The sequence below is a fragment of the Pleurodeles waltl genome, chromosome 5 (genome assembly GCF_031143425.1).
Source record: "Pleurodeles waltl isolate 20211129_DDA chromosome 5, aPleWal1.hap1.20221129, whole genome shotgun sequence".
Lineage (NCBI taxonomy): Eukaryota > Metazoa > Chordata > Amphibia > Caudata > Salamandridae > Pleurodeles > Pleurodeles waltl.
In genome coordinates, this window is record NC_090444.1 from 1,397,993,474 (window position 1) to 1,398,020,616 (window position 27,143).

The 27,143-nt window shown below is 43.3% G+C and overlaps 1 protein-coding gene across 7 annotated transcripts in view; it reads right to left on the minus strand.

Moving 5' to 3' along the window:
* Window positions 1-27,143, minus strand: part of MYO6 (myosin VI) — an 892,076-nt gene that overhangs the window by 601,742 nt on the left and 263,191 nt on the right. For all 7 annotated transcript variants that reach the window (XM_069235652.1, XM_069235651.1, XM_069235650.1 and 4 more), the window contains exon 6: window positions 17,827-17,932. In XM_069235652.1, the coding sequence (XP_069091753.1) occupies window positions 17,827-17,932 (106 nt within the window). The remainder of the gene's footprint in view (window positions 1-17,826; window positions 17,933-27,143) is intronic.

The window sequence follows — 27,143 nt, forward strand, 5'->3', positions numbered from 1 at the left end:
AGTGGTGTTGTCCATGAACACTTGCACCACGTTCCCTTTAAGAGAGGGTAGGAATGCTTTCATTGCACGCCTGATCGCCCTGAGCTCCAGAAGACCGATGTGGATCCCGACTCTGTCAGAGACGAGACACCTCTGATCTCCACCTCCCCCATGTGGCCATCCCATCTCAGGAGTGACACATCTGTCACTACTGTCAAATCTGGTTGGAGAAGGGAGAGGGATCTGCCTCAGACCCAATTGTGGTTCAAAAGCCACCACTGCAAATCTTGTGCAGTTCCCTCTGAGATCTGGACCATGTTGGAGAGATCCCCCTGAGGCTGCACCCACTGGAACTTCAGGTCCCACTGCAGAGCCCACATATGCCATCTGGCATGTGTGACCAGCTGGATGCAGGAGGCCATGAGGCCCAGCAGCTTCAGAGTCATTCTCACCGAAACCCAGGACAGAGTCTGAAACTTCTGTACAATAGCCGGAAAATCCTGGACTCACTTCTTGGGGGGATAGGCCCGAAATTGCAGTGTGTCTGGAAAAGCTCCAATAAAAGGGAGAGTCTGAGAGGGAGTCAAGTGTGACTTTGGCATGTTTATAGTGAACCTCAGGGAATGCAAGAGGTTTGCCATAATATGAAGGTGGGAGACAACAACCTGGGGTGAGCCTGCCTTCAACAGCCAGTCATCGAGGTAGGGGAAGACAAACTCCTAGCCTGTGCAGATGAGCTGTGACCACTGTCACCACTTTCGGGAACGGCCGAGGGGGACTTGTTAGGCCAAAGAGGAGCAAGGTAAACTGAAAGTAATGCCTGTGGGCAGGCAGGACGGGAATGCAGAAGTATGCCTCCTGCATGTCCAACGCTACCATCCTGTCTCCAGGGTCCATGACCAGAGTGAGCATTTTGAACATCTCCTTTCTGAGGAAGAGATTGTGTGACTGGAGGTCTAGGACTGGGAGAAGGTCCTTGTCCTTTTTGGCACCAGAAATTAGTGGGAATAACAAACACAACCTACTTCTGGCACAAGGACCCTTTCTATGGCTCCCTTGGCCAAGAGAGCAGTAAGTTCCTGACGGAGAAGTGCCAAGTGATTCTCTATTATCCGATCATAGGATGGTGGCATGGCAGGAGGGGTAGTCTTGAAGGGTAGGGAGTAGTCCCTTCGGATTATTTACAAAACTCACCTGTCTGTCATGATTGATTCCCAGTGGGGCAGGTGATGGTGAGTCCTGCCTCCAACTGCTCTTGGATGGTGCGATGAACTAGGAAGGCTTGGAGGCTGCAGCAGGGGTGGTGGTGCACTGGGCTGACTGCTGGCTACCTGATCCATGGGCAAGTTGGATCCCACGTCCGTGGCCTTGCAGAGGCTGGGCAGCATGCATGGCATAGTGGCTGGAGGGAAACACATGCGGTTGGGCACCCCCTCCATAGCCACGAAAGGGGTTAAAAGTGGACTGAGGCGGGCAAGGAGCAGCTGCGAGGCAAAGGGACCAAGCCATAGCTTGGGACTTCTTAAAGCGCTCTAGTGCAGAGTCCGCTTTGTTTCCTAAGAGATGGGTGCCATTTAAGGGCATGTCCATAGGCGATTGATGGACACTCCCCAAAAAGCCAGAAGTCCTAAACCAAGCATGGCGCCTCAGGGCCACTGTTGACACAACCGATCTGCCTAGTGAGTCGGTCGTGTCCAGCCAACAATGTATAGTGAACTTGGCTGCATCTCTCCCGTCAGCAACCGCTTGGGAGAGAATGACCCAGGCCACCTCTGGGATCTGTGGCAGCACCTTCGTGAATATCCCATGAAGTATGGGAATAGTTGCCCAAAAGGCATGCAGTGTTCACGGATCACAATGCCAAATTGGAGGAAGAAAACAACATCTTCCCAAGTTGGTCCAGTCTTTTTGATCCCATATCCGGGAGTGCGGATGGGAATGCGCCAATAGAGGAAGAATCGTGGATGACTAAGCACTCAGGCATACGGTACTGGGTCAGGAATTTAGGGTCATTGACGCAGGCCTATGGCAGAGGGCAATAGTACTGTTGTGCTGGGTTTAGACCATGTCTCTAGCACAACATCAGAGAGGGCTTGATGAAAGGGCAAAAGGGGCTCTGACGTAGAAGCCCCAGGCTGAATCACCTCAGTCAGGAGGTTAGTCCTAACTGTTACAGAAGGCAGCTCGAGGCCCAGGTTCTCAGTTGCTCTTCTCACCACCGTGGAATAGGAGGCTCCCTCCTCTGTAGCCACGGTAGGGGGAGAAAGCATGCCATCATCAGGAGAGGTGTCTAGACCACAGGCTTCGCCCAATTCCTCACCCCAGTCCATTTCAGGATCCTCTAGCTGGAATTCTAGAGAGTCCAGTAACCCCCCTCCACACTCTCACCATAACCGTACGTATAAGGGTCTGGATCCAACCTGGGGACCATAAGCCCAGTTGAAGACAGAATCGGTGCCGGGCGATGTCTGTCCAGCTCAGAGTCAGGAATGAGAATGAGGTCGATGTCAATCAAGGGCTCGGCCGGCGTCAGAACCGTTGACGTCTCTGCCCGAGCCGAGGAAGGTTGCAATGGCATTACCGGTGTTGGCATGGATCAGATGGCAGATTCTGAGGTGCCCTACAGAGCCTATGCCACTGACTCAAAACCCGAGAGGGCCCCCTCCAAGCCTCCAGGGCCCAAGGGCATCACAGGAGGGTCAGCCTGCCCAAAAATGAGGCACATGGGTGTGTAAAAATCCCTGAGTTGGGCTTCGGTGGCTCCGGCTCCAGGAAACTCAGGGAGGAACAGAGCCGACCCAGAAGCAGGCTCCGAGGACAGAGGCCTGAAACATCAATTCTACTCCTGCGTTGCATCGTCCGAGCGTTTGGGTGAAGTCAAAGGACGTTTGTTCTTTTTCAGTTACTCCTTGTGAACCAAATGTCCCGAGGACTTGGAGTGGGACGAAGATGAGTGGGGGTGTCTCCGCGAGCGGTCTCGTGACCTTTCTCCCAAACGTGGAGCTGGACCACCATAAGCTTTAGGGACTGCTCCCTCAAAGCCTTCAAATTCATGGCCTGGAACTCGGAGGACAACTTTGGTCGTGGTCCTGCTCCTGCTACCACAAGCACACAAAGTGCGGATCCATCTCCAACATCATGCTGTGACAGGAGTCACACAGCTTGAAGCTGGTCTTACGGGTAGACATATCAATGAACCAAGAGAGTCAAAACTTTGACACAAAGGTTGAAAAGTCAGTCAAAAAGCGACTGAGGGTAGCTCTTCTCTGGATCTGCATGTAGGCTGGCACGGAAAGAAAACAAATGATGTCAGAGCTCCGGAGTGCCACCTATATACGACTGTGACGTCATCACGGCGACCACGATGCCAACAACAGACACAGAGTCGACCAACCCCACTAGACAGCGCACAAGGGTACTGCTCGAAGAAAATTTTAAAGTTCTGGACCGACACCTGGGGGAAATTCTAAGGTAAGGAATCTGCAACTGGAAGTCTCTATCAGATAGATGCCACAAGGCCCAGCGGCAGTCTCCTGGGCCTGCCAGTCTACTAGGAGTGTTCCCCCTACAATCAATGGTGGTCAAACAAATGACCCTGACCATCCTTACAACATTTCAGGTAATGATGGTGGCATGAGTGAAGAGGTGGGCCCCCAATGTGGGGGACTAAAGAGCGTTCCTGAATGGGACACACCAGGCACAGAAAGGATAACAGTCCACTCAAAACAGGCTTGCAATATGTGACACAGACTGGTCACCAATGCTGAGTTGCTTGGCCAGGAACCTGAGAGAGAGGACATGCCCAAGGTATCTCAAAATCATGTGCTTCATCCCATTTGAACTCTCTCTGCTGGCAACTGCTGAGGAGGTCTAGGCACCACCAACCTGAGCTAGTCAAGCCCTAACACATTTTTCACTTTGCCTCTCTCATTCTCCAAATAGAGGCAATGTGTTTCAGATGAATAACAGAGTGGGGAGGAATCGAGGCTTGATTGATGGGCAGTGCAATTTATATTTTCGCTTCTTTGTGGACTGGTTTATTGAAGATGGTTGTATGTGTATTAGTTGGAAACAAATTGAGTTAAACATAAAAAGGTCATAAAGCAGGTTTTGCAATTTTTCCTAAATGTTTAACCTTTGCCTTCATTTTTTCAAGCACACTTTCTTATTGTAGACCTACCTAAATAATCAATATGAATATCTAGGCCAGTCTTGGATTAGGCTTTTGTTCAAGAGTTCTCCTCTGCCTCATACTGCTCAGCTTTAGTGCTTGCATCACCAAATTATTTACAAACCCTTTCATGTTCTAAACCGGAACGCATCACCTTCTGGCCCCAATGTAACCTTTATATTGTTTCTCCAGTCCCTTTTATTCCATATCTGTGCTGTCATGGGTTATCATCACCTGGATTCTCTATCCCTTGTCCACTGATGCAACTATGTAATGAGAATCCTCTAAATTTTACATACACAACTTTTATCTCTTCCATTCTTTCTTCAAGCTGCAGTCCTACAGTTCTTAAGCAGCTGAAAACCTGCTTGGGGTATGGGAAACTGACAATTACATTAGAGGGCCTTGAGTTTGTATACTTAACTCAGTTCTGCTATTCTTCATCGAAGTCCATGGTATAGTCCTTCCCCAGCTTGTCCCTTTTTCATCTAAGGCATTGTAGCCGTCAGATCATCACCTCCCAGTACACTGACGCCATGTTCATTATCTCAGTTTCTTTCGCTCGTTTTAGCCAAGTCTACTATTTTCTGATGCAAATCTTCCTACATCGGGTATTTTGCATATAATTTGCTTGTCTCTGTATTATTGCAAGGCCTCTCAGATGTTCTTTTTTTAAAAAAAATGTATATATGCTTTTACACAAACAAAGAAAAACAGTACAGTAAAGCTATGTATTTGTTGATTAGTACAATTCAAACATCATATTGCATCATTTCAGTAGGCTTTTTCTCTTTATAAAGTACCTCAGGACAGAGTTTTGCTGCTCGGTATACTGGTCCCTGGTGGTCATGAACTACACCTCTAACTGTTACAGAGTTTTGGTTATGCATCTGTAGTCTCGCCCTCAGTTTCTCACGTTTCTTTCCCTATAAGGTACTGTTTGTATATCTCCCAGAATTTCGCTGGTTTGTTCGAGGGAGAGAGTAACTAATTGTAAGTGTCTGTTTGTGTATTGCAATAAGTCATGTCCCTATGCCATTCATCCATCTTAGGGATCGGTCCCCGATCCCACCGCATCGCAATTCTGCGTTTGGCCAGTAACAGACCCATTGCTACCAATTTGCGGATAGATTTTGGTAAATGAGCGTCCCAACCCACTAGCGCCAAGAGTGGCTCAGCGTCGATTTGTGTATTAGTTATGACTGACAATTCCTCAAATAGTGCTCTCCAAAAAGTTTGTACATGTCCACACCCCCATGCCATATGTAAGAAATCGGCTCGTTCCACCCCACATCTGGGGCAGTTCGAGTTTTCACGTAAGCCATATCTGTGTAAACAGTCCGGGGTGTAGTAGATTCTGTTGAGGAATTTGAAGTGGATTAGGCGATGCCTGCCGTTTAGAGAGATAGAACGTGTCCTTGCACAACAGTATTGCCATTGCGTGTCTGTAATCTGTACACCAAGATCTCTTTGCCATTCCACGCGGGCCCCTGAGAGCTCCTGGGCTCTAGCTTTCTGTATTGATGTATACAGGCAGGATACCAGGCGTTTCGCACAACTTCCCTGTAGAATCATAGTGAGCAATGTGACCTCGGGGGTTCTTGCAGATCATTACCCAGTAGCTGTATTAGTGCGTGTTTTACCCTGTGGTATTGAAACTGGTGCAGGAGAGTTGTCTCCTCAGCCCCATCTCTTATTTTGTCCCAACTTTTCAGATTGTTGTTTTCAAAAAGGTCTCCTAATGTGTTGATTCTTAGTTCACCAAGTGTGCATATCAGTTTACTGTGGCGCCATAATGGGAACCAGGCACAGCAAGATACCGGAATGAGTGGGGAGTACAGTATAGCCAGCTTCTGTTTCTCCATATTCTCATGCCATGCTCGTGCCACCGAGTCCAGGGACGCCAGCTTTTTATATTGTCTACAAGGGGCTTGGAACAGCCTTCCCTGCAATGGAGCTGGTGACGCCAACTCTCTCTCCACCCTAAGAAATGGGACATCCTCCGGGCCATGGAGCCAAGCGTGTGCCGCTGCAGCTCGAGGCGCCACGCTATAGACCTCCAAATCTGGCGCACCCAGGCCACCGAGCTCATATGGCAAAGTCAGCACACGCCACCTCACTCTGGGTTGCCCGCCTGCCCAGGCCAGCTTTATGAGTAGTGACCTCAATGTGGCCAAATATTTCTTGGGCAGCGCCATGGGGATATTCTGAAATAGGAAAAGGAAGCGTGGTAATACCACCATTTTCATCAAAGCAATTCTACCTAGTAGGGACAGTGGGAGTCGCATCCATCTCTCCACATCCATTGCTAATTTAGTTATCACTGCATCGTAGTTATCCATCACAACAATGTTAGGATCAGTGTGCACTTTAATGCCTAGATATCTAACTGACCCAGTCTCCCATTTAAGCGGGAAGCCCACTTCAGTCTGCATTGTGGATGGCGTCAGTGGGCACATCAGGGATTTACCCCAATTAACCTTAAGACCAGATAGTGTCCCGTATCGTACTATTTCTTGAAGCAATGGACCTGCATTATGTTTTGGATTATGTTTTGGATCTCTAATGTACAGCAAAGTGTCATCTGCGTATGCTGAGATCACTACATTGTAGTGTTTGAAGTCTAGGCCCCGATGTCCATGGCCCTCCCTCAGTGCGCAAGCTAGTGGCTCTGCTGCCAGAGCATACAGTAGGGGGGAAAGCGGGCACCCCTGTCTAGTGCCTATGGTGATGTTCAGTGTGTCCGTCACCGTGTCGTTGACCCGAACCCTGGCCTGGGGATCTCTATATAATGTGGCTATCAGATGCAGAAAAGTGTCCCCAACACCAAAATGTCTTAAAGCTGCCCAAATGAAATCCCACTCCACCGAATCGAACGCTTTTTCCACGTCTAAAAAGACTGCAACTGCCTGCATATCGGGGTTTATGTTTTGTATCGTGCCAAATAATGTGTGTAGGTTCATGGTTAGATTGCAGCCAGGGTCAAATCCTGCCTGTTCGGTTTTTACCAGTAGGGGCAAAACTTTAGCTAGTCGTTCCGCTAAGATTTTGGCGTATATTTTGACGTCTACATTCAGCAACTATAGTGGCCTGTAGGAGGAGCACTGATCCGTAGGCTTCCGTGGTTTAAGTAATGTAACTATCATGGCTTCCCTCATTGATGAAGGCATGCAACCCTCCGCTATCATCTCCTCAAATACCTCCCTCAGATGTGGAAGTATTAGTGATATATATGCTTTGTAGAAATATACGGTCAGGCCATCAGGACCTGGGGCCTTACCCTCCGCCATGCTACCCAGTGCACTCGCTATCTCGGCCAGAGTGATCGGTGCCCCTAGAGCCTCTCTGTCACTCTCAGATAGTTTTGGTATCGCTAAGCGGGCAAGATATTCTTGTATGGCGTCTGGATCAGAGTCTCCCCTAGAGGTGTAAAGTGTTTGGTAGTATTCACAAAATCTCACAGCAATGTCCTGACTTTGCCAGGTCTATCCCCTTTGCCGTATGTCCGGGCAACGGCATACTTCCCTATATGGTGAATTTCCGATAGAGCAGTCTCCTGATACTCCTGTACTTTGGCTCGAATATGACCTAGTATGCTTGCATCAGCAGCTTTACAATGTTTCTGTTCTAATTGGGCTAGTTCCCCTTCTAGAAATTTTTGTCGTCCGCGTATTGATCTGAGTACGCCCTCGTGTTTGGACATGGTGATTCCTCTAATGTATACTTTAAATGCCTCCAATATTGTACCCACTCTGGCAACTGTTCCTTTATTGAGCTGGAAGTATTCTTTAATTGCATTGGCTAATTCCTCCCTAAACGCAGCGCCACCCACTGTCAACAATATCAGCACCAGTGAGTGATCCGAATACGTTTGTGGTCAGGGAGCCTCTAGCATAACTCTGTGTGGTATGTTACTGGAAATTAGCCAGAAATCTATGCGAGTGTGCAAATCGTGCGCTGATGAGTAATGAGTATAACCTTTTTCTGGGTGCCTATCTCTCCATACGTCTACCAGCCCCAAGACCATCATTATGTCAAGTATTGCACGAGCCGCAGCAGCTGGGTCCGTGTCTCTACCCCCGACCAGTCCAGTGTTGGAGACAATATGCAATTAAAATCTCCACACCAAAGCTGTGGAACGTCTCTCCATTTCTTTACCCGTGCCGCTAGATCTCTGTAAAACTGTGGATCGTCGTAGTTCGGCCCATATATTCCTATTAATATAAAAGTGAGAGCCCTACCCTTGCACTTTGCCACCACATATCGTCCTCCGGGGTCAACCTCCACGCCCTCGAACTCGACCGCTGATGCCCGGGAAGCCCACAATAAAACACCCCTAGAGTGAGTTGTGTAACCTGCAGCCAAAACCTGCCCCTTCATTCTACGAGGGCTGAGCATGGGACAATTTGGGGCCAAATGTGTCTCCTGTAGTACTGCAATATCGGCCTTATGTCTGAGCAAGTATGCCACCACAGCTCGGGTTTTACGTGAGTCACTGAGACCTCTTACATTCCAGGTGACCAACCTAAGTTTGTGGCAAATGTTCGGTGTGTCAGTGGTCATACACATCAGTTCCATCTATTTTTATGGGTTGATTTTCTAAGGTTGATTGTGTATTGTACTCATCTGCGTATTGTCTGCTTTGTCTTCTCCTACATTTCCACCACACTGTTACTGCAACTTCCTCCCTCCCCTCCACCTCCCTCCCACAATAGGCTAAACCCCAACCTGCCCATCTGTTAATAACTCTTGAAATTCTCCCACAATCTACCCCACTTAAAACTAACCCCAACATTACGTAAGTGGAACACATATGAAGGCGGATGTTACTTCGCCTTTACAGTAGTTATGTTATGTTGTCTTGGCTACCAATGTACTTTTTTTTTTGTTTTTTTAAAGACCATCCTTATATCTCTGTGCACGTCGTACCCAGTGTGCAATACATGTATAGTTACTTCTAGGTCCACAAAGCCTAAATAATATTCGCATAACATTGATTTATGACTACAACATGCATGACCCTCTCATTCTGGTGCATCGAGCAGTTTTCCACAGAGAGAGCTGTCACAATTGTCAACTGGACCCTGATTAATCATTCGTCGGCTCAGCGCTAGGAGCGTTTCTTTTGTCTGCCAGCTTGCGATTAACAAATTGTTCCAGTTTTTTGTGGTCAGTAAAGAATATTGTGTTACCATCTACATCTACTCTTAATTTGGCAGGGTATAACATTCTATAGTCTAGTTGCAGAGCTCTTAACTGTTTCTTTCCTGGCAGAAATTGTTTCCTCGCTTCCTGTACCTGCAGTGTAAAATCAGGGTACAATGAGAGAGTCATTCCTTCGTACCGCAATGTTTTTAACTCACGTGCCCGCTTCAGAGCAGCATCACAGTCCCTGTAATTCAACAGTCTCGCTATAACCGGGCGAGGAGGAGCCCCCGGAGGAGGCCGGGCCGACAGCGACCTGTGTGCTCGCTCCACAAGGAAGAACGATGAGAAGGTGTCCTGACCCAGCAGCTGTATCAGCAGGTTCTCAACAAATTTCTCCATATTCGTAATAGACGTAGACTCTGCCAGTCCCACGATGCGCAGGTTGTTTCTCCGAGAACGAGACTCCAAGTCATCCATTTTATGTTTAAGGATATCCAGTTACGTATTCACTTTTAGTGGCCCAGATGCCAGCGCAGTTTGTCCGTCCTCCGCCGACGATACGCACATTTCCATCTGATCCAGACGTTCCGTATGCTTATCTAGTCTTTCTGACATTCTGTCGACGCGATACGACAGAGACTCAATTTTGCTGTCTATATGGGTTAGAGTTTGCTGCATAGCAGATAGGATATGGCACAGTTCATATTCATCTTGAGTTGGGTTCTCAGGAGGTCCCTCCAATCTAGCTTCCGCTGCTTCCCCAGCCTGGCTCATGGTTTTACGTTTCTCGAAGTGCAATTTCGGTTGGGCTTTGTCATGTTTCCCCATATTGACAGGAGCAAATGACCTTACTGCGTGGTCTGATCTTCGTCGCTGCGATTTTGTTTGCTGTGGGTTCTCGTGCCGACGGTACCCTGCTCTCCTACCACTGAGGGCCCCATGGGGTGTCAGCGCCTCCGATCTGTTGTTTGGTTCCAACTACGTTCAACTGGGGCACCTATCGCCTCGGGAAGGGCCCCACGCTGGACCCCAGGATCACTGCAATTCTATCTTGGCCCGACAGTGGCAGCACCCACAGTAATCTTGTTTCTTTCATAAAGTGCGTGCTCTCAATGCGACCCATCAATTTCCGCCATGGCATCACTCCCTGTCCAACCGCGGCCCCACAAGTCTAATGTAGACCCGTTCGATCTCATCAAACACGGCAGTGGTAGGCCTCCACCTCCCGGGCCATTTCATTTAGGCTCACCTCCAATCTCCGGGCGGATTCACTGCGCTCTCAATCCCAAAGGGGAGTACAGCCGTGCGCCCTTCGAGCCGCCCGGGGGCTCCCGCAACCACACCGAGCCGAACCGTGCCGCCATAGAGCGCTCTCGCCTCCACCCCGAGTGCAGCCGCTTGCACCACGGTGCGTCCCGGGGTTTCTCCTGTTTTGCGCCACGAGCCGGCGTCAGCGCCGCTTTACCTCACCTAGGCCTTGGCTGTATGGCCCCGGCCCGCGCTATCCGGCCCTTCTCACACGGCACCCACACCGGACATCCAAATTCTTCTCCCCCGACGGTTAGACATCCGCTGCACCCTCAGCGGACACAAAAGCACGGGTATGGTCTGTAGGATTTTGAAGGATTTAGTGGTAGCCGACAGAGCTCCGACAGAGCTCCGCTAGAGCGCGGCCATCTTTCGGCTCGGCAAGCTCCGCCCTCCCGCCTCTCAGATGTTCTTAGGTTACTCACAAAGAAAATAGTTTTTATGACCTACAGCATGAACTCTCTATTTTCTACCACATACTCAGCACCAGCTAAGGTAATGTGTCTCACTGGGCTTCACTACCTACCACTTCCTACAAGTGTGAGTCTCGCTCTCCATCTACACCAATACAATGAATAAGTTCTGAGTGAGGGAGGGGCCTTAGCTTTTTATCCTTCAGGGTATAATAATCCTTCCACCATTTTAAGGCTCATCAACTATAAACTGCCGGTCTTTTCCTTCAGTACTAATGTTTCACTCTTGTCCCTGACACCCAGGTCTGAAAAGTAAATATTAAACGGTTGTCAAACCCTCAATCAGGGTGTTGGTTCTCATTTCAAGCCTTAGAACAACCTTCTGTTCAGAATTCATTTCATTCTACACCACATCATTTTTTACAAGAACCTTGAAGACTTCTCAATCCAGTTAATTTTAACATCATTGTAGTCTTTTAACTTTTCATTTGTAGCGCATGCTTTTCTATTAGACCTAAGATGCCCAATCGACTATATGCTGCACTCTACCAATATTAAGTCAATCAATCATTCATTCCATGTTTCCGGACACTGAAGTTAACAGTACATTTCCAAGATGACTAACTTACTGTAGAGCTGCTAAACATTTTCAAGTCAGAAAGAAATACAACTTTTAACCCTCAAGAGTTTTTGTGCTTGAAATTACAACCACACTTTCAAATCAATTAATGTTTTAAAGCTTTCCCCGGTTACCTTGCTAGCAAAAGTAAACAGCAAGCCTCGGGAAAGAATATCTCTATTAACCTCAAAGAGAAAAACAGATATTTGCTCAGATGCTGCAAGCCTAACTGTAAGTCAAAGAATGTTAGAACAGTGCTGCATGATGGATTGTTTATTACTTTGGTCCACAGGTATTGTTTGATTATGTAAGCAGTGCTTTAATACTGCATTTGTACCATGGCTTATAGCACTTTACTGGTTTGGGCATTTTGTGCATATGGTTTTGCCAACTTCTTAGGAGGCTATAGTCCAACAAATCCCCTCTCCACAAGTGTCCCTTAAGGGCATATCAAGAATTGCTTCATTGTATTATACTTTTTATCAAGTATAATATAAGTTGTCATTGTAGTGTACCTTTTCCGTGTTTTGATTCATGCACTTCATTTATGTGAGTTGTGTAGCTTAACTAGAAACCAAGACTCTAAATGATATGAGTGTGTTTAATTTTTGGCGATTAAATGAACAGGTATTATTGAGCGTGGTTTGACTAAATATGTTTTGCATGCATTTAAAGGTGAAATGCAACCGCAAACTACCAATTTCTTCATCTTTCCAAAGAGTGTAATTGAGTCTAACACATTGTAGGAATGAAAGCACATGCTGTCTGTGCCTGAGCATGGGATGCCATTGAGAACCTCTGATTAACTCAAAACCATATAATAAACATTATAAATATGTTTCTTGAGGGAACATATCAGTTGCCTTATTTATTTTTGTCTCACAATGTATTGACATGATCTAACCCGATGCCTGAAGCAGATAGTGATAATTTGTTTGTTAAAGAGTACAAAGTTGACAACCTTGACCTGTGGTGCAAGGGCATACCAATTAGGCCATTTGCAAGAATTGGGTTGAATATATGTTGAGGTTCATTTACGAGGCAAAGAAAGGAGTGTGTTACTTAAATTGACAGCATATGTTCATAGTGTGTAGAACTGAAGATTCACATGCTGTGCACACTGCTGTCATCTTGTGTTGGGCTTGGACTTTATAACTTGTGTTTTTTTTTTTTTGTTGTTGTTGTTTTTTTTTAGAGAATTCTTCATTGCCAGCGTGATATAGAGACTCCTCCTATTCAAGTGAATGTGCATGCTCAACAACTCCATTGTTAAATTGTTTCTTTTTTCCCGTCCTTATGGCGAGTAAGAATGGAGGTAGTGAAGAAGTACAGAAGATCAAGATTTATATATAGGCTAAAATTGTATGTACATATTTGATTATAGCATATTTACACATGATATCTGACACCAAAGAATGCCTGCCGGGGAGGTGTGAGGGTGCATGTGAATCTGCAGCACTACCCACTAAGAATAGATGATTACAAGGTAAGTAACATACTCCATTCGTGCATTGTGCTGGCTGCAGATACATGCTATGCTTAGACTGTAAAGCAGTTTTCTTCCTACTGTGGCAGGAGGCATCACAAATCAGAGCTTGTTGTCTTGCTTTGACATCCATGCAGTAGTGTTTAATAAATGTACATGAATTAGACCAAGTAGATGCCTAAACAATGTCAGCTAAAGAAATGCTCGATAGAAATGCTAAAGAAGCACCTTTCTTTCTTGTAGAATGTGCTTGTGGAACTGATGGTAATGTACGTTTGGCTTTAATGTAACATATCTGTATGGAGTTTTACTATACATTACGCAATACCTGCTTTTGGAATTGCATTTCCTTATTCAGGGTTGGAGAAAGCAACAAATGACTGCTGTGTTTTCTTAAAGGGTTTAGTCCTATCAATGTAATAAAGCAATGCACTTTTAACATCAAACATGAGTAGTGCTCTATCTGCAACTGTCTACGGTTTAGGAAAGAACATAGAAAGGTCTAGTGTCCGATTTTGGTGAAAAGGAGATATGACTTTTGGAAGAAACCGTGGGTTCATCCGTAGTCTCACCTTGTCTTGGAAAACCTGAAACTTTGGTTCTTCTATTGTTAAAGCATGTAATTTACTAACCTGTCTCAATGATGTGCCCTTCTTGGACAGGAACGATAGGAGGCAGGAAAGTAATGTTCCGAAAGGTGTGTACATAAGTCTTGTAAGTACCAGATTCAAAATACATGCTGAGACCTGGGGTGCTCGAGGAGGGATTATTCTTTTAACTCCATCCATGAAATCCTTAATGACCAGTACGTGAAAAACAAACGTATGCTTACGATTTTGAAGTATTCTTCAATTGCAGCAAGGTGCAGTCATATGGAAGCGTATGCTAGCTTTGATTTTTGTAGGTTTAGGAGACTATTTGTTTTACCATGGGTACACAAAGGTCTACCTGTTGAGCCATACATTGGTGGACACATCTTTTCATTTTAGCTGCATAGCATGCTCTAGTTGTTGGATGCTGTGCCACTTTAAGAATGTCATACACTCTGTAGGCAGATGCAAGTATCTGAATTCCATGACTTCAGAAGCCAAACTGCGAGGTTCGGTTGTCTTGGGTTGGGCTGCCTGACTTTGCCGCCTCTGTGTTTGACAAGGTCTGGTGGGTTGTGAAGCTTCCGATGAGGTACTAGGGAGAGTTTCTGCAGTGTTGTGTACCCTGGTTGTCTGGCCCAAGTGGGATCTACTACGATTATTTTGAGAGATGACTGTCAGAGTCTCCTTATAAGAAAAGGAATGAGTGGGAGAAGTGGAAAACTGTAGGTAAATATCCCTGACCAGTTCATCCACAGTGCATTGCCCTTGGACTGCGGGCAGCAATGCCTGGAGGCAAAACTTTGGCATTTTGAGTTTTCTTCAGCAGTGAATAGGTCCATGTCTGGTGTCCCCCAACAGTAGAAGTAGTCTTGGAGGAGTTGGGGGTGGAGTTCTCATTTATGGACTTGTTGCTGTGTGCTGCTGAGCAAGTATGTTTCAGAATTGTCCACTGCCAGGAGATATTCTGGGAGGAGGTGGATGAGATGGCTAAGAGCCCAATGGCAAATCTCCTGCTCTAAGTGAGAATACTGTATCGAATGGGTGCCACCCCTACCTCTATATGCAATACATCACTGTCATGTTGTCAGTTCTTCAGAGAACAACTTTCTGAGTTACAGTGGTGAAAAAAAACTTTTAATGCTAACTGGATCACTACAAGTTCTAGTCCATTGATGTGTAGTATTTGTTGCTGATCAGTCCATGTACCCTAGACCATCAGATGCTCCACATGCGCTCCCCATTCTCAGAGTGATGCATTTGTGGTATGTCACTTGCGGAGCTGAGTTAAAAACTGTGCGTGCTCCACCACTGCAGTGACTGATGGACCATGGGCGGAATCCACATTTGGGCTTCTAAATTGCCCTTCTCTTGTGACCACTCAGATGCTATACACCCAACCAAGGATCGCATGTGAAGCCTGGGGTGTGGGACAATGGCTATCCATGATGCTATCATGCCCAAGAGGAGCATCACTACTCCAACTGGAGGGGGGGATGTGGATGAAACAGCCATTTGACATGGAGATTGAGAACTCTCTGGTCTGTTGGATATGCTGTGGCTGTAATAGATTCAGGATGGTTTCCAGATATATTTGTATTTTGAGAGGCTGTAAGTGGAACTTTGCTCCATTGATTGTGAAACACAATTTGTATAACAAGTCAATGATAGTCTGTGTATCTTGCAAGCATTTCTGTCTGCTTGAACTCCTTATCAGGCAATCGTCCATATATGGTAAGACATGAATGTTGCGTCTTCTCAAATGTGCTGCTACAACTGCCAGGCATTTGGTAAAGACTCCTGGTTCTGTCGTCACTCTGAAGGACCGCACCTTGATCTAGTAATGATGTCCACTTACCAAGAATTTGAGGTACCAATAATGTGCTAGATGAATGGGGATGTGAAAGCAAGTGCCTTTCAGGTTGAGTGCCACCATGAAGTTGCATCCCATAGTGTTATCATATGGAAGTGTTCCAATATGTATTGACTGAGAGGGCGGAGATCTAATATCAGTCTCAGTGTGATGTCCTTCTTGGGTATTAAGGAGTATAGTTACTAAAAGCCTTTCTGAGGTGTTCTTTTGGAACTATCTGTTTGACATATTTCAAAAGCAGATATTTCACCTCCTATTTGAGAAGGTTGTGGTGTTGAGGGTTGAGTGCCTGTCTGTATGGTGGTATGTTTGTAGGTTGTGAAGTAAGATCTATGCAGTACCCGTGCTGAACAATGGACAGAACCCACTGGACAGATGTTAGTTCAGGCCAGAGGTGATAGTACTGCTACAGTCTTCCCCGACAGGTTTGGTGTGATCAGGGAGAGGGGAATAGTTGTGGTGAGTCTTTGACTACCCTTTTTGTATCAACCTCTTTAGACTCAACATCATAGTCTAGTCGACTCAGACAACTTTGCTAGAACTGAAGAGATACGCAGTGCCAAAGGTTTGCTCAGCATCAAATGTTGTGCAGGCATCGATGGTGTTTAGGCTTCAAGTGATGTATGTCCCCTCCAGCTTTGCCTTGTATGCTCTGTCTCGGCTACACTGGGCGCTCTTTGTGTTAACAAGAGCCCGAAGGCTGCAGCAGTTAAAGGCAGTATGGCCACTGGGAGAAAATGTGAGGGGAATGGGTCTAATGACTTTACATACTCACAGCCTTTGGACTGGATTTCATCCTGGGCCCTGATTGTGTAGTCACAGGATATTCATGGAGCTCCAGAGGTGGTTGTGAGGGTTCATTAGGTCCTTCTTCCTTGTGTTGTTCGGAGTCTTCAGATACAACATAATGTAGAATACACAAAATGACGCCACCTTCGCTGCTACCTTCTGTGCTACCTGAGTCAATAAGTTCTTCTGCAGAGAATTCTGCCTCTTACGCCACTGTGAGCTAGGTGTCAAGAGCAAAGCCTTTTCTTGTCTTGAACAGACTGCAGGCTGCAGAATCCTGTTACTTACTCTATGGTGACAGGAAATGTTTGCAGGAATCATGCTGATTCCAGTAGGCATACTTCACCAAACACTGTGGGCACTTTCAAAAGATTCTGTCTTTTTTACCTTCCATTACTTAGAGCCGAGCATTATCAGCGGCACTGAGGAAGAGGTATGGCGGAGGCAACCCCGTTGGTAGAAGTTCCGTAGAAGGTTGCCAGATACAACGTCGATGATCGCTGCACGGTGTCATCATTCGATTCAAATCTGTTGTGGGAAGTCGTAAGGACACTTGAGTTGGACAGAGCTGTGGCGCTGTCTGTCCAAGCCCGATGGCAGAAAAAATCAAATTAATAATGGAGTCGTTAAGCGTGTGCATTCACTCAAAGAGGAGGAGTCTTGAGGTCATGTCGGTAACAAAGAATTCTGTGAGAAAAACAAGTTGTAAAGTCCGGGCCCAACACTACGTGGCAGGACTGTGCATAGCATGTATATCTGACGCTAACAGACGCCACAAATATAAGGATATAGGGTGGAAACACAGAAAGAAAGTTTGGTCGAAGGAAGACAATCAAAAAACTTTTTATGTTTGGTTAACGTCCTCATAACTGAATAGAGAGCTAACCAGTTGCATCATTTTGTTAGATAGGAATCATGGTGGATAGCAAAAGATTGGAAGAATTATGACTTTGCTGGCATTCGTGTATAAGTGAAGAAGCAAAGCAAGAAAGGTTGTCAACACCAGCCACATACGGGCAGAAGAGAAGGGGTTCATACGTTGTAGCATGTTTCCAATTTCTACACATACTAGTGAAGTTTTTGTGTGTACACTCTGCTGTGCTTGGAAAGAAGATAACAGTGTAAGCCTTGCCTGTAAGCCATTGCACACCCTTCCAACTACATCTAATCAAATTTAGGAACTATGAACTAATATTGACAGAGAAAGGGTTAGGATGGATGAAGCTTCCATTATTAAGAACAAATGGCTCCTTTTGAAACATGTGCAGGATTATTTGAATAAACCAAAATCGCTGTTATGCTTACATCCTCATGCATTGTGGTGCAATAGAAGCATTCCTGCGTGACAATTACGTTGCATAAATTGCCCCCCTTTCCTAAGGTTTCCGAGGCTGTAAGGTAGCAGTACAATTCAAAGCAACAAAACCTCTTTCTTTAACTTATCACAAACCTGAGAACAAATTTGGTGTTTTCTGTCTTGCCGGCCCCTGATTCTCCAGACACAATGATAGACTGACTCATCTTCAACACCTTCATGTCACGAAAGGCCTTATCAGCTAAAAGATAAAAGATTAACAGTGAACTTCTATTAAGTATGAAAATGTCCTCAAGAAAGGAACAAATATACAAGCCTTAAAAACCTGTTGTAAGGTTAGGCTGTTCTATCTGTCATCTAGTCAAAATGACAACAAAGGTGAACTTACTATGCACTGTAACATAATGGTAATTCAGACGTCATGCTCACACAACCAGGGTGTTAGCAGTAGTTATAACGAAATTATGCCGATATATGTGTTTGATTTGAATAACTGTAGCCAAAAAGGGTGTGTTAGTCCATCAATATTTGCATACAAATACATTCTGCTTGTACCTCCATTTCATTTTGAAAACCACTGGCAAACTGCTAAAAGGAATGGGGTGCATGATCAGGTGGAATAGTCCTTTCATATCACCACTACAGGTTCCCAATTGGTGCCCAGTCTTACTTACCAAAATACTGACAATGTTTTTATTAACTATTTGTGAAATTAAGTAACCTCGCTGTTCAATTGCATCACATCCAGGGGCCCAGCCAGAACAAAACACGTTTCTAAATATGGCTGTCCCGAAGAGTGTTATACTTCTTCAAGCAACACTTGTAACGTCTATTACTGTTGAGCAGCTTTGGGAGAGTCGTAACTTTAGTTAAAGTGGACTGGCCTTCAGATTCCATATATCATCCCATTATTGGAAGATTTGCCTAAACCCACTTAAAACAAAAAGAGGCCATTTTACAATGACAACTCACAAGCATGGATTCCCTGTCTCCACCTTGAGTATATGATGCGCCCTAAGACACAAGAGCTGGATTCAATGGAGTTGTGATGACGACAGGGAATTAATTGTTTCAATAACCACATGCATTACTGCTGTGAAAGAAATTCTGAAACTAATAAAACAAATACATATAATCATTACAAAACATCTTCAGCTGATGAAGAGCAGAACTTTTTACGCTCTCAGATGGGCACAATAAACATAACCACATGAACAGATATCGGTCAATAATCAGCTGGTCGTGTCACCGTGACATCAAAGCCTCACTTTTGCCTAGAAGTGATGAGTCATAAACCATTATCAAATGGAATATCTATAGTAAGTAATCACTTTAACAAGGGTCGACAAGGACTTTTTTTCCCAAGACAGAGCATATATGGCATTTAATATAATTTTTTATCATATTTATTTATATTGTCTAAAAGGATAAAGAAACAACTAATAAAAATCAAATACTTATGAACTGTAGACCTATAAGGTCCCTTACTGTAAGTCCATTCTTCTCTATGTTTATCTATTATTGGTTACTCTAATAAAGGCTTACCACCTACAAAAAATACTATCTTTGTATTTTGGTCAATTTAATTTTAAGAATCCAAAGTGATGTTTCAGCAGGATTAGCATGCTAAAATAAAGCATTACAATACTGGCCCCCTACTCATCACTTCATGAAACATTTGCATAATACATAAAGACTGATATACATACGTACTGATTAACAAGCCCATCAATGGTCAGGAACTTATATTGGGATTATGACTCAATCATGGGTTTTAAGGTGAGTAACAAAGTCACTAGACCAAATGGCAGCACCTTTGAAGTGAAGTTTTTTAATTGGACATGAGGCAGAGACTACCAGGAACAAATGTGGCTCTTTAAAGTTATACAGACAGGTCACAGATGGTTGATCATATCAAAACCTAAAAGCATAAACTGAAAATAAAACAACTGTGATCGTGATTATAAAGTATATCAATCCCAGGGTAGCTTGCTGATCCAAGACCGAGTGAACAACACAACATCGAGGGTGTCAATTCAAGTGAACAGATCTGATTTAAGGATTGAAGAACTGTAGGTCATCAAAGACATTTCAAATATTGAGGGGAAATCAATCCTCAGCCTGGTCAGATGAGAGGAAAAAGTCCCACTACTGCATGTCAGAAGGCCAAATATAATGGTTTGAACAGAACAAATTTAACACACCAATCACACACAAAAATGACCAAGATCCAGTGTGTGAGAAATGGGATTGTTATTTGGGGTGGGTGACTCCCTACCTCAATGAGGTGATTCCATCAAAGTCACAAAATTACCCTGAGCTCATCCCCCGGTACTTATGTCATAGAGCAGACAGGCTAAACTTAAGGCAATGTTTAAAGTATTTGTGCAACAGCAACACACTAATAAAGTTAAAATGTCACAAAATAACAATTCCAAACCAAATTAGAGTATAATTAATAAGCAAAATAATACCAAAATGACAAGCATGCAATAAGCGGGAACAGTTGATACACATATTGAAAGTCTTAAGTAGGAAAAGTGACATGAAGAATAAAGAGACAATGACAGTCAATAGTCCTGGCAGACCGGAACCTAAGCTCAATTTGACAATGACTGCGATGGAGGGTAGTTTGGATACACCCACCAGGATCACCCTGGTCAAATATTTTACTTTCTGACTTTAGTCTTAACTCTCACTCCACCGCAGGCATACACTTCTAAAACTCCCTAAGTCCTCTGCTGGGGCACTGAGAGACTCACAGGGTGAACAGGCTAAACAGCACAGTGCAGGTCCAGTTGCCACTGGTCAGGAGGTTAGCTGCAGGAAAAGTCCTCTTGTAGCTTGTTGTAACCCTGTGGCTTTAAAAGGAGGCCAGCTTTATGATGCTTGGAAGTCCAGTTGTTAGACTTGGGCGCAAGAGAGACTAGGCCCAGTCTTTCATGGCACTATTGCCGTCACAAACAGCAGGTTCAGTCCGCTTATGATCTTCCTCAGATCCAGTAGCATTTGTATGATCTTTCACATGTCCAAGAAGTGTTATTCTGATCTTCTGCAGGTCCAAGAAGTATTCTGATGGGGGTGCCTATAGGTGCCTCATTTATGCCTGTACCCACAATAATACCAGCAACAGCTGGTAGAACAAAAGTACAGATTTCCAGCAACCAGACAGTGTATACACAAGAACTGTTTTGGCATACTATTTCTTTTCCTTTTAAGAGTGTCATTGATGTTATAGGTAAAACCCAGCAGACCTGTCAAATCAGATTTGACACTCAAGCTTAATTTGACACTGTATTGCCAAAAAGGGATGCTCACAGCCCTACTCTGCATGTTCTGTCAGATTCAGAGGAGTCATCTTTTCCCAATTAGGACAGCCTATTGTTTGCTCCCGGAAGGCAATTCACACCTTTTTCACACCTGCACAGAAGGCCTCGAACCTTTTTTTTGCACTACCACTGTAGCGGATGGCACAATATGTGCTGCAGCCCCCTAGTGGAATTTAACTTTCAGGCCCTGGGTATATCTTGTGCCATATAATAAGGAATTATAGGTAAGCTAAATGTACCAATTAGGAGTATGCCAATTTGACCATGTTCAAAAAGGGAGCGCAGGCACTGTACTACTGGTTGACATGGCTAAAGTACAGAGTTCTAAAAGCAGCAAAAATATAGGGTCCAGCAAAATGAGAAAAATAAACGCTAACCACACAGTAAAGGAACATTTCCTACACAATGGAGTAGGATGTGGACCAAATGCAAAGTTTAAATTGATGATGATCGTCTGAAGGAATAAAGGGCCAGATGTAGCAAAGGGTTTTTCCCATTCTGTATCAATGGGAAAATGTGTTCGTACATATGGCCCAAAGTGAATAGAAGAACCATGATATATACACAGAAGCCACATGCATACATAGCTTGCCCCACTGGGCGCAGTCCAGGCCGACTTGTGAGGCCATTTTGCCTCTTAACGGAAAAATAAGCCAGCTGTGTTCCAATTTGGCCTCTGCAGTGAGGTACTCTGCTACAGCGAGCAAAGGGCCCATATCTGGGAACACCTATAATACTTAATCTCTTTTGCTATTTATTGTTTGACTATCCGTGCATCTTTCTGCCAGGGGTTTAGTTACCTGACCCTTAATTTGAATGCTGATAACATCCATGGTGGCCTGTGAGCCCTCTTTAACATTCATATTATACACTAGCAATATAAATTGTCGCAATTGCGTTATCACTGTTGTGGTGTTCCCATTCACAGCTAAGTAGGAGGTTTCCTAGCTTATGCTTTCGGACCATTAGTTTCTACAGTGAATATCCTTAGGATATCTTGGCTTCATTGTGGCTACAGTGCTAGAGCAATGAGAGGACGTTGGATGAACATTCTCAGCCCTGTGCCGATTATGTGTAAAATGCTCTATAGGTGATAACTAGTTTGGATGAGGAGGGTTCAATACTGTTCCTAGGAGAAGGACTCAACTGTACCTGTGATGATACTTTACATTTCTCCAGTATGTTTTTCCAGTCATTTTGATGGCTTCAGTATTGGGTCTCTTCTGTGTTTTGTGAAAAGGAGCCTTCTTATACCTCCTAGTTTTCCTTGAGTGTGTATGGAATACATTTTGCCTCTAGTATTTGGGAACTTTATGTTTTTGGCTGCTCTTCTTATATTTTACTTGAGATACCATTTTTATCCTCCTTAATTCTGTTTGCAGGATTGTGATCTCTTGTGTAGGATCCTCAATTTCTATTGTTAGGTTGTTGGATTATGCTTTATGCTCATTCCCATTTATAATGATGAGATGTTGTGTGTTTATTGTAGCTTCCAAAAATGCTGGACATTCTGGCTCTAGTATCCAGAGGGAGTCATCCAGATATATTTGCAGCATGTGGGACCTGTGACCTTCTTCTCTACCACTTTTTCTCTGTGAACTGGTATTGGTACCTCTTTTATTATCGTTCATGTCAACTGTGATCTCTTCCATGTTATGCTGTGTTTTAAGACTTCATAACTAAACTTGCAAAGTTAATTTTCATTTTTCTTAAGAAGTATTGTTCTGATTTCTAGTTCAGTGACATTACCATTATGGCTTTGCCTTCAATTTCTTCTTCTTCATAGACACTTAAGAGTCTGTTTGAATGGATGATACAGTTCTTGGTATGATTAATACCAGTTATGTATTACTGTCTTCCTGGACACAGGACATAGCCTAATATTTCATGAAAATGTGTTTATGTTTTATTTCACTAAACTTTCCTTTCCTTTATTTGTTGATATTTTCAAAATTGTAGAATTTGAGTCTTGGAGCTCCACAATATATATCTTCACTTAATCCAGAGGTATATTCTCATATGTAATTTGTCTCAGATCTCATCTTTCTTTTCTTCTATGTGGGTCCGTAACTATGCCTTGTTTGTTGTTCAAAGGTTGATTTCACAAGCTTTATACTTTTGTTTTAGATTATACAGTCCCTCCACTCCTTGAGTCAATAGGTCTGCACCTGTCTTGGACATGTCATAATCACGGTGTTTGGCCTGTCTCCTTTGGTACTGACTATAAACTACCTTATTGAAGATGGCTACCTGGTATTTCTGCTCCAGTGTGTCAATCAGGGGTTTGGCCACTTTATAGAACAACAATATCAATATTATTAAATAATTTAGAATAATTTAGGGTTAGACCGGTCACTCTACCCGGCACTCAGCTTTAAAACTCAAATGTCAGTAAACTTTTTGACATACAACATACAAAAAATATTAGCAAAAGGGGAGCAACTTATAACATCTAAGAGATCATATATTTGGGAACTACAGAAATAAGAAATAACAAATGTGTGAATACTTCATACTTTATTTTACGAAAATAGATAGACATAAAAAATCTTGTTAAGTAACAATGATAGAAAAAAAAATCCTATATTCCTTATCAATTTAAGGATCATGTCCTGTTAATGTAATTATTTGTAACAATGCCTATTGCAGCTTCACATCTCAATAGTCCACCGTTTTCACTAACTTCATATATTGATAATATAAACAGTCAAGTTTCTTTGTATTTGTGCCCAAACTCTTAATTCTGTTTGCAGCCCAAAATTTCATAGTTAAACCGAGCCGAAACGGGTCGCCTCCTCAGGGCTCTTTCGCATCGTACTAATTCTCAAAAACTGGTGTTTCATCTAGCTTTTACCATAATCTATGAGTTGTCACTTCCACCTCACACACACAATCTCTTCTTAAAGATGTACAACTATAATATCTGTGCATTTACAATAAATCGTTCTAATTTAGAGTAAAACATTTTATGTAGTCCCCTAGGCACAGTACATTTTCACAAACATTTTAAGAAGCAAAACCTTCAAGTTCATTTTCAGTATAGTCTTTGCATGAGTTGTTGGCTTCAACCTGAAAATATTGTGAAAAAGTGGTGCACGTAGGGACTACATACAAAGTTTGGCTGCAAATTAAAAGGATTTATTGTAGATAGGTATGTGATGTTGAAGGGACAATCCATGGAAATACATTAATGGTCAAAACTTAACCAAAGTCCAGTTTTGAGAATTTGTATTATGTGAAAGAGCCCTGAAGAAGGGCCAGTATGCCACAAAACATGTGCCACTCTGTGCAAATATGAAAAACGTGGGCTACAAATAGAATTAAGAGGCTAACACAATAAAACAGGATTGTTTACTTTGCATCTCAATCATATGAAATGGGTGAAAATGATGGACAAACAAGACATTTGAATCTTTAACACACATTGTTACAAATGATTACTTGGAAATACAAGGTAATTTTTATTAGCAATGCATATAATCACTAAATAAGGTATTTTTCTCAATATGTATTTTTGTACAGAAAAATACTTCCTCTTGAATATCTCTTTAGTTTTTTCTTCTTTCTATAGGTTTGGAATATATGATCTCTTCGATTGGGTATGCTGCACCCATTTCCTTTTGCTAACATTTTATCAAAACTATTAAGTATGCTTTGGAACAGAAAGATTATGGTGTGTCGCCCTGCAGCTGTTGCATCATCAAGTATTGTTTGCCTTGGCATCCTACGGTAGAAAACAACAGAAGCAAAGTTGTTGAATACTGAAACAGAAGCTATAGACAACCCTTATTGAACTGCATGTAATCAGTTCAAGCGATAAGAAGGAACACTTGCCTGTTAAGGCAAAAGGCTAGGTCAGCAGAATCAGCAGTTATTTCTTCTTACTCCAATGATAATTCATTGGATGAAGTGTCCACTTTTGACAGTGGGAGAAGCTTGGAATGAGTTCCACAACTCTTGTGATATGTTTACTAAACTGCGCTTCACAAAATGGTCTTACATTTGGTTTTCTAGACCCCCTGGCTCTACGGAAGTAGTCAATGTACCAACATGAGAAACAGAGAGAGAGATGGTTCACTCGTGCACATTTTTTCTGAAGAATGCTACTGAGAGAGCGTAGCTTATATAATCCATATTAACATGAAATGTTTATGAATCAATGTATGATAATGCTGCATAGAAACTATAATAATAGTAATTTTGCTTAGACGTGCACTTGAATTGTGACCACGGGGAGTGGCCACCAATGTATACGTAGACTAATAATAATGACCAAAATGTTTGTATTACGTTTAAATAAGTTTATACTAATGATTGCGTTATTGAATCTGTGCTGAAATTCTCATAGGCCTTAAGTTAGCATGAGCCGAAGCTTAGCTGCTTGGCTCTCATATTAAATGCATTTTTCTATTTTGCAGTGTGCTGACTCACAAAGGGACACGACCCTGCATGTTCTTTTTTTCTTCAAATTAGATGACGAATGTAACCATATTAGATCCGTTCTCAAGCATTCTTCACTGTGTGCAGAGTAAATGTTAAAAGGCAAACTGAAACAGTGAAGATTAATGTAATGTACAAGGTCATTCAAACCGGTGAAGACAATGGAACTGCTGACCAAAAGATGTGCAAAGAATTACAGAAAGATTAAATCGCCCCGGACGTGCCACCTCGGAAGACGTCAATTATGAAGACCAATCAAAGACTTGTAAAATAATATGGGGTTAAGTGTTGGGTTACCTAATGTACTTTCTGATAGGTTAAAGATAGTGGGGCATAACAAGTGTCCAATAAAATTTTGGGGGAATGTACAACGGAAAAGGGATAAAAACCCTTGTCACGGGGAGTCACTTAGAATTAGGCAGGGAATGCTATTGATTTTATCCAGAAACTCTGTCACTCTGTTTGGTGACTTGTTGGTTTTCTTAAAACCATCCTTGCCCTTAGATTTGTCCATGTTACACTTTACCTCCTTATGAGGAAAGTGCTCTTTTGCCCCGGAGCTGAGTTTTGACTGATGGCGAATTGACAGATGTCCTGAAGACGAAGACTGAGCCTGTGCGCTGACCTAAACTTTGGAGGGTAATTATGACAATGCAATTGTGATTTGTCTGTTTGCTTTTCCTTTCTAGGTACCAACTGCTTACTTTTGACAGAGACCTTAGATAGATGTTTTCCAAATTAGTGTTCTAAATTGTTTTGCATGAAGCCCAACATGCGAATGCTAATCAGAGATTAGGACAGGTGTTCACCAAAACTGACGCAAATAGACAAACGACCGAGACTATGCTTTTTTTTAACTGACGCGTTATTGACACTCTGCTAAACTTGATCTATGTTCACGCCGTGTTATGTTCTGATGTCTGTGATTCTCGCTTTAATGAAATCTTATCAAATTTGCCATATCGTGACTATGCTATTATGTTTCTTGGTGTTGAGATTAACGCATCTGCTTATAGACTGTAATTAATAGGGAATAAAACTCATAAAATTCTACTAATCAAGGTGTGGTTATTCATGGCTGAAAGGTCATAGTAGTGTCTTTGAATTGATTAATGACTTTGACTAAAGTGAAATGCATTGTCGGGATAAATATTGATGACATTATTGATATATTGATTGATATATTGATTAGCTATCTCGTCCTAAGGTGTCTCTCAACTGGGTCAAAAGATTAATTGGCCTAAAACGAGTCCTGATGTGTAATAAAATATCATAAAGGGACGTGTTAACAGTTTTGGTAGCAGAGGACGGTTTGGCCCTTTGGGGCCTTAGGACGGAGAATCATTGTTTAGAATGTTTTTCTGAGATAATGCAAATTGGAGGTATGATGTGTTTCTAAATTCACCATGACTTTCCTGGGATCTCGGAGCTTGCCTAAGTGAGTTGGGAATGTTTTCGGCGTCATAGTATGTGTGGTATAGGGTTTGCGCTTTCTCAGCTTATGCATTTTTGCAGATGATTTGTGAAGTTTGTGTGTATTTAGGCCAGGTAAATGTTGTTTTAGTAGGAGTGGGCGTAGTCCACAGTATGAGAGTAGGGAAGTCGGCGTACTTCATATGAGTGTGGCGCTTTGTGCTCAAAATTATCCACGTGGTTGGTTGTTCATGTACGGACCCGTCGTGG